The sequence below is a fragment of the Drosophila mojavensis genome, unplaced genomic scaffold, assembly GCF_018153725.1.
Source record: "Drosophila mojavensis isolate 15081-1352.22 unplaced genomic scaffold, ASM1815372v1 contig_136, whole genome shotgun sequence".
NCBI classification, from domain to species: domain Eukaryota; kingdom Metazoa; phylum Arthropoda; class Insecta; order Diptera; family Drosophilidae; genus Drosophila; species Drosophila mojavensis.
Window position 1 is genome coordinate 23,049,811 of NW_025318667.1, and position 13,196 is coordinate 23,063,006.

The window sequence follows — 13,196 nt, forward strand, 5'->3', positions numbered from 1 at the left end:
ATATATATTAATGAAGTATATATTAAGTCTATATTAATCTTAAAATACATTTCGAACTATTTTTCCAAATATTGAATTTGTTGCTATGATTTTCTAACAGTACTACAAGTACCACTTCTATTTGTTTTTACCGCAGGTGTATGAAGGCCAGCTCTGTCATGTTGATCATGTACAGTAAAGCCTATCGAGTCAGCTCCTATCTGATTCAGATGCAAAATTATCAAATAAAAGATGAGTAATTCATGTGATGGAATCATAAAGCTTTGCAACAACGAAATCAATTTGATGCTGGGGAATGTTACCAAAGCAAGAGCAAGGGACTTAGTCAAAGCTATTGCTCAAAGGAGTGAGTGAGTCATGAGGGAATTACGAAGCGGCTTCATGCCAGAATTCATATGTTATATAATCAGCGGATGATTCAAAGTGTGTGTGAATTAAATGTAAGCCAACTAAGTGAGCCTCGGTCCACGGCTCGTGAGTGGTGCAAAGTGGTGCAAAACTCATGGCGATGCAGCAATTAAGAACTTTATGTGGTTAGCAAGCAACGGCAGCTAGTTTCAAGCCATACGATTCATAATGCGCATTAAAACAATTGCGAGTTGAGGCCAGCTGGAACGAGTTTAGTTGGATTGCAGTTAACATGGCCAACGGGCCTGGCAGCCAGCTAAGAGCTGTGCGTTCCACGAATTGACAGCCGACAGTTTTGTACCGACAATCAAATGGCCAACAGCAGAACACCCCACACCCCACAACCACCAACCCCCACCCCCACCCCCTGCCTGCCATGACTGAGCTGAAAGTACTTGAATATAGACGGCGAGGACTTTGTATGGGTTGTGCGAGCAGCGGGCTTCAGGCAGTCGATAGACTCGGACGGTTCTTTGGGCCTGGACATATTGCACACTGCGCCTCGCATGAGTCAGAGAAGCGCGTGCGACGAGTCCTTTCAAGCAATATATATATACAAAATACAAAAGGACTCAAAAGCAAGAAAAAAAAACAAAAAAAAAATAGTAAACTGAAAACAACTGGAAAATACGTGAAGCCAACCACTCGCAATGCAACTTGTACGTAAGCAACCACCGACAACAACCACAAAAAAAAAAAAAAAAAAAAAAAAAAAAGAGCCAGGCGATGCGTTGCCTCTGATAACGCGCACGGCAAATGTTGACGGCTCGCTGACGAGCGACGTGTGGGAGTTGCTGCGGTGCAGCCGGCAGGGAGTGGGTGTGGGGGTGTGTAGGGGTCGGTGTGAACATGGATGGATACAGGGCCTGCAAATGGTCGGGCAGCAGTGACAGCTAGAGGCCTCTGCCCTGGGTCACTACTCATAAATTGCTGGCAACAAAGACCAGCATGAATAGCGGCATTAAGGTATCAGGCAACATAGACACAGACACACAGTCACACACACACACACACACACACACACACAGGGGCACAGCAAAGGATATTCAGCTAGGCGAACATTGCAAGGCAAAACAAATTGCAAGCAGCACACAAAACAAGGTAGCCAGTGTGGGTGGCTGGGCGGAGGGGTGGTGGGGTGTTGCGGTGGTTGGCTGGCTCGGTGAGCGGGGGTGGTTAGAGAACCTGAAACGGTTGCAGCAGCTGGCCAACTTATAAATCAGCTTAGTGTGTTGGCAGCCCTTAAAAACTAGCACTCTCGCTGCAGCCCTCCCGCTCGTATTATAGCTCTAACTATGTGTTAGTGTGTGTGTGTGTGTGTGTGTGTGTGTTAAATTTGATAGGTTTTTAGTTTTTGTTTCAGCGCATCTCCACGTTCTATTATATCATTTTTTGCGCAAATTGTTTTGAGGCTTTTAGCCGACAGCAACAAGAAGAAGAGGAAGAAGAAGAAGGAGAAGAAGCAGCAGCAACAGCAGGCAGACAGGATAAGTAGATGTAGAAGAAGAGAAGCAGAAGAAATGGCTTTTAAATGCATTTGAATAGGCAATGTGCTTAAGCCAAGCAATCGATGAGCCGATTGAGCAGCTCGAAGCTCGAAGCTCGAAGCTCACAGAAAGCAGAACCAGCTTAAAATCTCAGCTCAAAGCAGCTACCAATATATATGTGTGTGTGTGTGTGTGTTTAAGCCGCTTGTATGCCATGACAACCCTGGCTAAGGAATTACGCTTGTTGTTGTTGCTGTTGCTGTTGCTGTTAATTGCGGCTGATAACAATGCGTGAGCGAGCAATCAGCGTTGCGTGGCTTCAAGTACTTTTCTGCTTTTACACATTTTGTTGTTGTTTTTTTTTTCCTTTTTCGCAATAGTCATCATTAGTTAATGAGTTGTTAGTGCACACCTGCTGACCAGCAGGTGCGACTTTCATATGCAAATTGCTCGAATTGCGTGTTGTGTAAGTGTTGCCAGGGTGGCGGCTGGCGGTTGGCTATCCAAAACAAAAACAAAAAAAAGAACCCAAAAAAAAAATATATATAAAATAAAAAAAAAAGACAAACGAATAGAATGGGTGAAAGAAAAACCGTTCAATTAAGCCAATATTTGCGCACACTCGCGTTAAGCTGTGCGTGTGTGTGTGTGTGTGTGTGTGTGCGTGTTTCTGATTGTGTGCGTGTGTTTGTGTAAGGACAAGCGGCGAGAGCTGAGTCTCTTTTTCGCTGGCATATTTTGCGGCTCGCTTAGAGCAGCTCGACTTTGTCTCTGTGTACGTGTGCGTGTGTGTCAGTGTAAGTGTATGTGAGTGTGTGTGCTAGGATTTTGGTATTGCATGACTCACCTGCACAGTGCCAACGAGCACGACGGCTGCCCAAAGGCTACGCAGCAACAAATTACGACGCTGCGAGGCGCACATTGTTATTTCAATTTTTTGTTGCTTTTGTTTTGGTTGCTTTAGTTTTTGTTTATATATGTATATATATATATTTGTTGTTCTAGTTGTTTTTGCTTTCAGTTTCTTTGTGTGTTTCGTTAACACTTTGTGTCCACTGTATGACCACTGTTGGCTGCAACTGCAACTGCAACTGCACGAGTATGAAAACAATCAAAAAAAAAAAGGGAGAGAGCAGAATGTAGAGCAAATGGCGTTAGGAGTGATAGTAGCAGTTGAGAAGCGCAGAGAAAGGCAAGCGCAATCAACGATCAAAGCTTTTTATTGTTGATGTTGCTCGAAAAAAAAAAACAAAAAACTATGCAGCGGAATAGTAGTGTGCGTGTATGTGTGTGTGTGTGTGTGAATGTGAGTGAGTGAGTGTGTGTGTGTGTGTGCGTAGTAGTATTTTATTGTAGAACGTAGTAGAAACTCGTGGCATATATGAGAGAGCAAGCATGAGTGAGAGAGAGAGAGGGAGAGAGGGAGAGATGGAGAGGAAGAGAGAGTCTACACTCAACTCTCAACTCTGGAGACCTCTCGCCACTCGTTATTGTCTACACTCGCTGCTCTCGACTAACTGCACATCATACTGCGTGGGCCCTGGCTCAACTGAAGACAACTGAGTCGAGTCGATTTACTTATGCTCTATATATACTCTCTCTTTCTCCCTCTCTCTCTCTCTGTCTCTCTCTCACTCTTGTACATCTGGCAGGTATGTCTGTTTACAGTTGGGCAAAAAACCCATTCGGACGAAAAACTATTTGCACTTGGCAGTCAATCGGAGTTCGTGGAAACTCATGGAAAAACAGCTGCAGTTAGTTCGCCTAGAATTAAGCGTCGCCAGCACAGCCCACATTTAGTCACTCTCTGTCTCTCTTTCTCTCACTCTCTCACACTCGCTGGTTTCATCTGAAAGAAGTGCGCACGCACAGCACACACAGACACAATCACGCTCTTACACACACACACACGCTCTCTTTCTCTCGCTTTCACTCCTTGCGCCACTTGGAAAAAAAGCCGTAATTTTAAATCGAAGACAGAGCGAAAAAAAAAATTGTTTTTTTTTTGTTTTTGGTTTTTTGCACAATAAATTTATATATATTTTTCTAGTTATTTATTTTCTCTTTTGTGTTTAGCTTTCTTTCATGGCTTTTGCTTATTTTTCACTTTGTTTCTGTGTTTCTTCTTCATTGATTTCGACACGCACTCGAAAAAAAAACATAATCAAATACAACAACAATTTTAACGCCGACACAAGACACGAGCCAAAAAACAAAAAAAAGTTTAGTATTTCACTCTCGCTCACTTGGTCACTCTCTCTCTCTCTGTCACTGTCGCTCTCTTTCTCTTTCTCTGTCTCCTGTGTTGTAGAATTTTGTAACTGGCACTCGCTCAAGTCCTTTAGCTGCCTTCCTTACGTGCTCTCTCTCTTTCTTTCTCTCTGTCCTGCTCTCTCTCTCTCTCTCTGTTTTGGTATATATGTGTGTATGTGTGTGTGTGTGTGTGTGAAGCAGGTTGACAACCTTGTGCTGCTCAGTCACAGTTATGCTTCGAATGCACCAGGAAACTTGCTGAGTACCTAGCGCTGCGAACGCTCACAAACGACTGCAACTGGCGCTGGCTGGACGGATAACTCGTTGGCTTTGCCGGAGTCGGTTCCCGGTTCATGGTTCTCGGTTCGCGGACTCGGTACTTCGACCTCGAGCCATAGCTTACGGCAGATGGCGCATGCGCCTGCCCATTCGAATCGATATTAAGTGCGAAACGTTGCTTCTTGCACTTGCCACAGGGGATGGAAATTCGTAAGGGTGTGTAGGTGTGTGTATATGTGTGTGTGTGAGTGTGTGCCTGCATGCATATGTGTTTTGTGTGTGTGTGTGTGTGTGTGTGTGTGTTGCTCAAAGCAGCAGCAGCAGGTGCTCCATATATGCTTTGAGGGTTGCTGAATGAAAAGCTCGACTTGCACTGGAACCAGCTGCGTTATCAAGCGAACTAGTTCGTGCCTAGTGATAGCAGTTCTTAAGCAATATTTTTGAAATGTATTACCGAACATATTTGATTGAAATAAGTATGAATTGCTTGTCAAATTGCTTTGCTTGAACTGCAGTAGAATAATCTGAAATAAGTTTCAGCAATCCCATTGTTGCTCTAAATCGAGTTTTATATCATATCTGAAAGATTATTATAGTCACATTTTGAGAATACAATTAGTCTAGTTTATTTTTATTCCCACTTTACTACAACGTTTGGGCATGCTAGAGACTATGCTAAACAAAGTTAAAAAATTATTTATCAAAAAAAATAATAAATATCGTAAAAATTTTTAGGTATTGTAGGAGATATCACGAAACTTTCTATCACCCCTTTAATCAATAAAATATCTGTATGTCGCAGTAAATTCGAGTTCGAAAAATTGTATGTATGTTTATAAGCACACAGAGCGGAACACATTCTCAAAATCTGTTCGTTCGAAAAATATCGGTTAAAGTCAAGCTCACTCGAAATCGGAGTATCTGAATTTATTTATTCAAGTAAAAATCCTACTCAATAAAAAATATATAGTCTAATAAAAAATGTGCATATAAAACCAATGATTTGTATGATTAAATAAAAATATAAAAAATGTAATATAATATATACAAATATCATTTTTAAATTTGTAAGCAAAATATTTTTAAATTTGTGAAAAAAAAACAGCATTTAAAATAACAATCGCTAAAAAATCGCGATAGTTCGACAAAAAAAATCTATCCCCTTGAACAAAATTCGTTCTCGATAATTTGGAATTCTGTGTAATTTCGAATTATCGGGACTAATTATCTACACAAAAATTAGTCTAAGTAGTTAATAAATTTGATAACAATTACATATGTTTATTGTATTTATGTTATACAATTATATGTATTCATCAACAATAACAAATTCACTCACAGCATCCTGTGATCGTAACACCCTATGCATAGATTCTATTTCAAAAATAACGAATTTTCTATCTCACATTCACTTTTGAAATATCCAGCTTAACTTAAATGTTTGCTTTTTGCAATCTGAAAACTGTGCGTACAGTTTGTGATGCCCTATCTATAATACTATTGAAGATAAGAGAAATAAAAAACTGAAGTATGCAAAAATGCAATCGAAACATTATGAGCTTAAGTATTTTACATTTCATCACACTCAATTTACAATACATATATATGTATGTATATGTATACGTATATGTTTATATGTAGCATGCAATTAACTGAGATTTTTTTTTTTTTTTTTTCATGTGTCAAATCTTATATACAGACCCATTGCCCAAATTCAGTTTTTCAAAGGAGTATGAAAATATCTCAGCTATGAACTCAGTATTTAAAAAAAAAAATCCTTTTTGTTTTCTCAATTATTATTATTATTTTTATTTTTACATTTTTTAGTTATAATATAGAAAAATGTAAAAAAAATAATTTTTTTTTTACTTTACTACTTATTTATATCTAAATATGAGTAAAGATATTGTAATATTGTATTATTATTTAATTAAAGCCAATAAGAAATTTAAATTTTTTTGAAAGCAGAACTATTTTTTTTTTTTTCAAATTTAAAACTATTTGTAGCTTTAGTTAAAAGACAATTTTCATGCAAGCAATGGAAAACTCTCAGAAGTTTAATTTGAGTGAAGATATTTTCAACATTTTATCATATTTCATGCGTAATTAATTATTTCTTCAATCGTCGAGCTTAACTTCACCGATGAATTTGAGTTGAGAATAGTTTCCACTCTCTTAAAAATATACCCTGTTCCAACATAATTACGAGTATATTGGCTTCTAGAATTTGAAATATTTGTTGAGGTATGTACAACGGGAGCAGATTTCTGCTTTAATTATTATCAGCTATAATCGGACATCAGATTCAATTTATATAATGCTTCAAAAATTATTTTTTAACACATCAATTGCGGTTTTTGCAGCTATTAAACTGTCCGCCCGTTATAGTGTATCGATCAGTCGTTACTTTTGCTGATTACATACATACATACAGAGCGGTTTGTGTCTTAGCTGCACGCTTTATCCTGGTGTATGTCTCAGCTATGCGCTTTCCAGTGGTTTATGTCTATACTTTCGTTGAGTGCCTATCTGTCGTTAAGAACTAACTTTGTTGCCTGAACTGAGGTGAAAAGCTATCAAAAAGCCACAGAATCGCAACTTATTAAGATTGATTATATTAGAGCTGTTATCTTTTAAATTTAGGCTTTTCAAATTTAGATCTTGAAGGAATATTATAAAATTTGTTTTCCATTAGAATACTTTTCGCAAGATTGTTAGATTTTTTATTAGGATACATTTTTATTGAAATATTAACTGAGCTAAATATGATTCATAAATTTTTAAAATATCTTTAACTCTTTCTACCCGCCAAGATGAAAGTCTAAAAATCGATTTCTAACTGAAACCTCTTTCTTTTCAAATATATAAACATACAGAATTAGAGTTAACTGTAGTCTAAAAGATGGGTGAATTGGCTATTTACTGAAGTTTCGCGTCTTGCTGGCAATATGCCCTGTGCCGTATATACACGGTATTACATGATACTTGCTTTTTAATGAGAGCTCAACTCTATTGCAACTCTCGCGTAAGATTTAATAAAGGAAAATGCTGCATTATAATATATGAGGTCTTCATCAGGTAAAGGTCAATTCTAGAGAGCTGAAATTTCATGGGAATAGCCCGGCAACTGTTGCTGCCAACAGCGAACCCATTAGACCCGCCAGTAATTAGATCTATTCGAATCGCATTCGGCACAACGCAAAATGCGACTTATCAGCAATCGTTTGTCAACAGCAGCAGCAGAGGCCGAGAGAGAGGCAGCAGCAGCTGGGCCTGGAGATCACGTTCAAGGTGGAGCACAGCTGGTTGGCAGTCGCAATATGAGATCGGCAGTGCTTGCACTGTTCTACGTGGGCTTGTGGCTCAGTTTGGGAGCTCAGGTGCTGGGCAAGCGCTATATGCGCTGCGAGCTGGCCAGGAAGCTGCTGGAGCAGCACAGCTTCGAGCGCAGCCTGCTCAGCAATTGTGAGTGACAGAAAGAGAGACAGAGAGAGAGAGAGAGAGAGAGAGAGGGGGAGAGACTTAACTTCCGCACTTTCAGGGATATGTCTGCTGGAGCATGAGAGCGACTTGGACACAGCCAAGCTGACAACGAATCCGAATGGGTCGCGCAACTACGGCCTCTTCCAGATCAATGAACGCTACTGCCAGGAGAGTCGACGTGGCGGCGTTTGCAATGTCAAGTGTGAAGGTGAGCCGGGCTTAGCACGTCCTATTACTCATGCCCCTATTAATGCTCTGACTTCATTCAAGACCTGCTCGACGAGAATCTGCGTGAGTCCGCTGCCTGCGCGAAACGTATTCTGGCTTCCGACGGATTTCGCCATTGGAATGGCTGGCAACGCTTTTGCCGCAACAGCCAGAACCTGCCCAATCTGAAGCTCATATGCGGCATATAACTCATCCAATTGCTCCCACACAGAGTCACTCTCTGCACACGCTTGCAGGAATGGGCATGTGCCTCAAATTACAGTAGCGTGCGAAATAAGCAGCTAGCTTCAAGGGAATTATGAATTGTTACATATGAGTGTATACGAAATGTGATCCAAGAGTTTTTAAAAATTAATTGCAAATTATTTTTATTTATATGTATAACAACAAAACTATTAAGCATTGTAATTTTTCTTATATTTTTGTATGGTAAATATTTAATAAAATATTTATAGACAATTCTTTGTGTAAACGAAATTTTTTTAATATTATAAAAGCTATAGAAATTATATATTATAGAAAATATATTATATTTTGTATTTTTGGTTAATAAAAAAAAATTAAATGTAGACTTTCCATACTATAATATAAAATTATTTTGATTAATACAACTAAAATAAAAAAGTTTGTTGTATTTTTTTTTTAATTATAATAATAAATTATATATTTTGTAGGTCTAATAAAAAAAAAAAAAAAAAAAGTAATTGCAGACATTCCAATCCATAAAAAAAATTATTTTAATTTAAAAAAATTAAATAAAAATGTAAAAATATATTGTCGTCTATTTAAAATATATTATTATAATATATTTAAAATAAAAATACATATATGATTTTAAATACATATATGATTTTTATAAAAGCTTTAGTTTGAAAAAAAAAAAAAAAAAAAAAAAATATATATATATATATATATATATATATATATATATATATATAAAACAATTAAAAAAATTTAATATATTTAACTCCTTTATTTATTTATTCTATAATTATTAATATAGGTCGAAATTTATTGCATAAAAATATATCATGTTTTTCTTTACTAAGTATATATTTTAAGCTTTTTTTTTTTTTTTTTTTTTGCCATTCACAAAACAAGACTTCACATTTGATTCAAGAAAGTATTATAATGCGCAATACGCTTAACATAAGAGCTGGCTCGACTCTTATGGCCACTACTGTAGGCAGTTGTTTACTATCTAGTATGCTCAAAGCTCTTTGAACATTTTGCGAGTTAATCTTTTTGTGGCTCTCTCCCACTCTCCCACTCTCTGTCTCTCACCATTTGCTCTCGCTCGTGTCGCTAGCGCTCTGACGCCGTCAGCTTATGGGACTTTGGGGCCTCTGCCCGCTTCAGGGGGATTTCATTAAGTGACGCCAGCTGAACCGAAGCAAACGTTTGTGAAACATTGTTCAGTTCGATTTGGACTGTCTGCTTTTTTTGTTTTCGTTGTGCATGTTGTGATGAAATTATAACAACTAGTGCGCAGTGGTTGCATAGAACGTACTATATCATAATATATAGTATATCTATATGTTATTATAGTATATTTATAGTAGATGCATTGATCTATGCATGAGTGTCTGAAACTGAGCCCCTGATTCACATATCTATGTGATTCATCAATTATATATATATATGTATGGGTGTGTATATAGTTGTCTGAGTTGCAATAAATCTATCTTGCAAGATTGTGCTATTCAGTCTCTTATCTACAGTGTGCCCAAGCTGTTGTCTCTACAATTCAGTGGACCCAAAGTACTGAAGAGTCTTGATATGTCTCCACTATTGTATATGTACATAACTGTGCTATGAATGAAACACAATAAGTAAAGACAAGCGAAAAGCATTGAGATATACCTGTAGTAAACGTATATCTAGTTGTGTTTAAAATTATGCTCCACTTGATCCGAATTGTGAAGTGATCTAATTAAAATATATAAATATGTATACATATATACATAAAAATATGCGATCAAGTGAAGGATCTTCAATCTGCCCTGAATGCCATAGCTAGAAAGGACTTAGTGTTATCGTTTATTATTATTATTATTTTTTTTTCTGTTTTTTTTTTTTCAACTTTTGTTTTTATAACCTCAAAATAAAGCTGACTCAGACATATGTTAATAATTTTAGTTTTAAGAAGTTTATTAAAGTGCAAGAACTAAATTGAATAAGCGTTGCAGAGTCTATGTGAAACTTTTGAAATGCTTCTCAGAAATGTTTCAAAAATGTTTATGAAATGAAGTAAATAACTAAAATATTGCTTGGGACTGATCAACTTAAGTGCATATATAATAAATAACATGCTCAAAAGAGTAACATGCTCAACTTAGACTCAGTACTTCGACCTAACCTCATAAGTGTTTAACATAACCTCAATTGTTCAACCCAGTTTCAGCAATACAATACCATCAATATATTGACCAATTGACTAATGCATGAATAGCCCAATGCACAATATATTGTGGCTGTGGAGCATTAAGTTGATCAGCAGTCAATATGCATGATGAACATGAACATGAACATGAACCAGTTCAATTAGTGTATGAACCGTTTCGCATATGGAACTGTGGAGCATTACATCGAACAGGGTATTACATTATTAACAGAGAGATCATCCAATTAGAACTAAGCAACTATGGGGTTATGGCTATAGAACCATCCAGAACTAAGAGGGCTTAAAGTAGAATGTCTATCAGAAAGGCAAACGACAAGTTTCGTTTGCTGATTCATGACGTTGCTAGAGAGTTTCACTAGCATATTTCACCATTTTGTGAAACCCAAAGTCTATAGCATGAAAGGTGTATGTAATTATATATGGGAATATATATTTATATATATGTATTTATGTATATATTTTTTAAAGTTATGTATGCATTTGTCTGTGTGTCTGTGTGTATGTAGTTGTTCATATCAAAACGGGCTATTTTTATAAGCCCAAGCTCTCACGATTTGGCTGCGACTCCACAGCTCAGTCAAGCGCGCGCCCTCTCTCGCTCTCTCTGTTTATCATTATCTTTAGCTCGCTCTCGCTCATTATCTTGCTCTCTCTCTCTCTCTCTCTTTGCGGCCGGCGTTGTTGCCAGCATTAAACGTTTACAAACGTTTAGCGACGCGTATAAAAGATGCCTGCCGGAAAGCGTTCAACATCAGTTAGAAGCTTGGAGCTTTGTGGGTCACTCAAAGAGCGATAGCAAGAGAGAGAGAGATAGAGAGAGAGAGAGAGAACAATAGATAGAGCTAGGAAGACAACACAAGAGAGTGGAGCTATTGTTATTGCAATTAAAGCACATCAACAAGGATAAGCAGAGCATATTTGCCCAACATGGCTGAGGCAGCTAAACACAATGAGCAGCAGCTGGACGCTCAGGCGGAGGTCCTCGATTGTGACATTGAGGTCGAGGAGGAGCAGCCGGAATCCACGCAGCGGCCCGTACTGCCCAAGAGTAACAAGCTCATCAAGAAGGCTCTGAAGAAGGCGCACAAGGCGCAGAGCATGCTATTTGAGGCCATGGAACAGCTGGCCGAAGCGCAGTATAAGGCGCGATGCATGCAGACGGTCATGAAGCAGCTGGCTAAGGATGAAAGGCGTCAGTCCAAGCGGGCCAAGAAGCACGAGAAGAAGCAGCAGAAGAAGCAAGCCAAGCAGCAAGCCAAGCAGCAGCAGAAGGAGCAGCCGAACCAGAGCCAGGATGCGAACGAAGAGAAACGCGACCGCAGCAACAGTGTCAGCTCCACATCCTCGAGCTCTTCGAGCTCCTCGAGCTCCTCGAGCTCCTCGAGCTCCTCCAGCTCATCGAGCAGCTCGAGCTCCAGCTCGGAGCAGGTCTTTGGCTACGGACTCCCTGGCTGGCTTGGACGACACGGCCATCGTCATCATGGACGACACGAGAGTTCCAGGTCGCCATCGCACTGGCGCAAGCATGGCCACCATGGCCATAGGAACGGCCATGGTCCGCGTCATGGTCATGGTCCGCACCGCGGTCCCCATCACGGACCTCATCACGGACCCCATCACGGTCCCCATCACTTTGGACCGTACCGCTCTGGACCGCACAATTTAATGGCCCGAGGCGGTGGCTTCGGTAGCTACCCTTGGCCAATAATGGAAAAGCAGTTTTTTCAGGGCAGCAGCAGCCTGCCGTGGGCCTTGGATGCGAGCACGGCTTGGCCGAGGAGCCGATCGAGATCTAGCTCGCGCTCCGTTTCACCTGACAAATCGGGTGCCCGACAGAGCAGGGCAGACAAACGGGGCAAGCGCCGTCAGGGACACGGACACGGACACGGAGATGGCCGCAAGGGTGGTCACCATGAGCGTCGAGTGAGTCGCTCCAGCTCGAGCTCCAGCTCTAGTTCCAGTTCCAGCTCCAGCTCCAGTTCCAGTTCCAGTTCCAGTTCCAGCTCTAGCTCTAGCTCTAGCTCTAGCTCTGCTAGTGAGAAGAAGCAGAAACGTTGCCGTCAAGGATACGGCCACCGTCGCGGTCCTCATCAAGGACCACATCGGAAAGAATTCGACCTCGAGCTTATTGACCTCGAACAGCTTTTCCGTTCAGACTCGCCGTGCCATGAGAAGTCCAAGAAGCACGGCAAGCACTGCAACGACAAGGGCAAGGGCAAGGGAAAGGGCAGAAGCAAGGGAAAAAGCAAGGGAAAGGGTAAAGGAAAGGGCAAGGGCAAGGGTAAGAACAAGGGCAATGACAAGCAATGAAAGGATTGGCCTGACGCACTGCCTCCGACTCCACTGATTCCCAACGATATCTACTGAAAAGCTGCCGCATTACGACCTTATTTTTCACACATTACGCGTATATTAACAATATATATATATCTTCAATAAAACGAAAAAATTATATTTAAAAACAATATGTATACCTATATATAATTATATAAAAAAAAATAAAAAATAAAAAAAAATAATAATAATAATATGAAATGAAAATGTATTAAAAAAAAACCTATTTATCTATATATATATATATATATATATATATATATATATATCGTATTATTGTTTTGCAATTATAATCTAATGTTTATCAAAATAAATATTAT

At 39.2% G+C, this 13,196-nt stretch overlaps 3 protein-coding genes across 14 annotated transcripts in view; 2 read left to right on the forward strand and 1 right to left on the reverse strand.

The window, feature by feature from the left end:
- LOC6584522 (amyloid-beta-like protein) overlaps positions 1 to 4,461 on the reverse strand; it is a 63,941-nt gene extending 59,480 nt beyond the window's left edge. For 10 of the 12 annotated variants that reach the window (XM_044008154.1, XM_044008152.1, XM_044008146.1 and 7 more), the window contains exon 1: positions 2,743 to 2,986. In XM_044008154.1, coding sequence (XP_043864089.1) covers positions 2,743 to 2,817 — 75 coding nt within the window. In that variant the 5' untranslated portion in view covers positions 2,818 to 2,986. Of the gene's footprint in view, positions 1 to 2,742; positions 2,987 to 4,358 lie in introns of those variants that run through there. The other 2 variants (XM_044008158.1, XM_044008162.1) reach the window with 2 other exon arrangements.
- Positions 4,462 to 7,615: 3,154 nt separating this feature from the next.
- LOC6584525 (lysozyme) lies at positions 7,616 to 8,615 on the forward strand. The gene is made up of 3 exons (XM_002010144.4): positions 7,616 to 7,892; positions 7,969 to 8,118; positions 8,181 to 8,615. Exons 1-3 carry the CDS (start codon positions 7,631 to 7,633, stop codon positions 8,324 to 8,326), a joined length of 558 nt encoding a protein of 185 aa, XP_002010180.2. The 5' UTR covers positions 7,616 to 7,630; the 3' UTR covers positions 8,327 to 8,615.
- Positions 8,616 to 11,469: 2,854 nt separating this feature from the next.
- LOC122757179 (hornerin) lies at positions 11,470 to 12,852 on the forward strand. The gene is made up of 2 exons (XM_044008617.1): positions 11,470 to 12,465; positions 12,685 to 12,852. Exons 1-2 carry the CDS (start codon positions 11,470 to 11,472, stop codon positions 12,850 to 12,852), a joined length of 1,164 nt encoding a protein of 387 aa, XP_043864552.1.
- Positions 12,853 to 13,196: the final 344 nt, after the last annotated feature.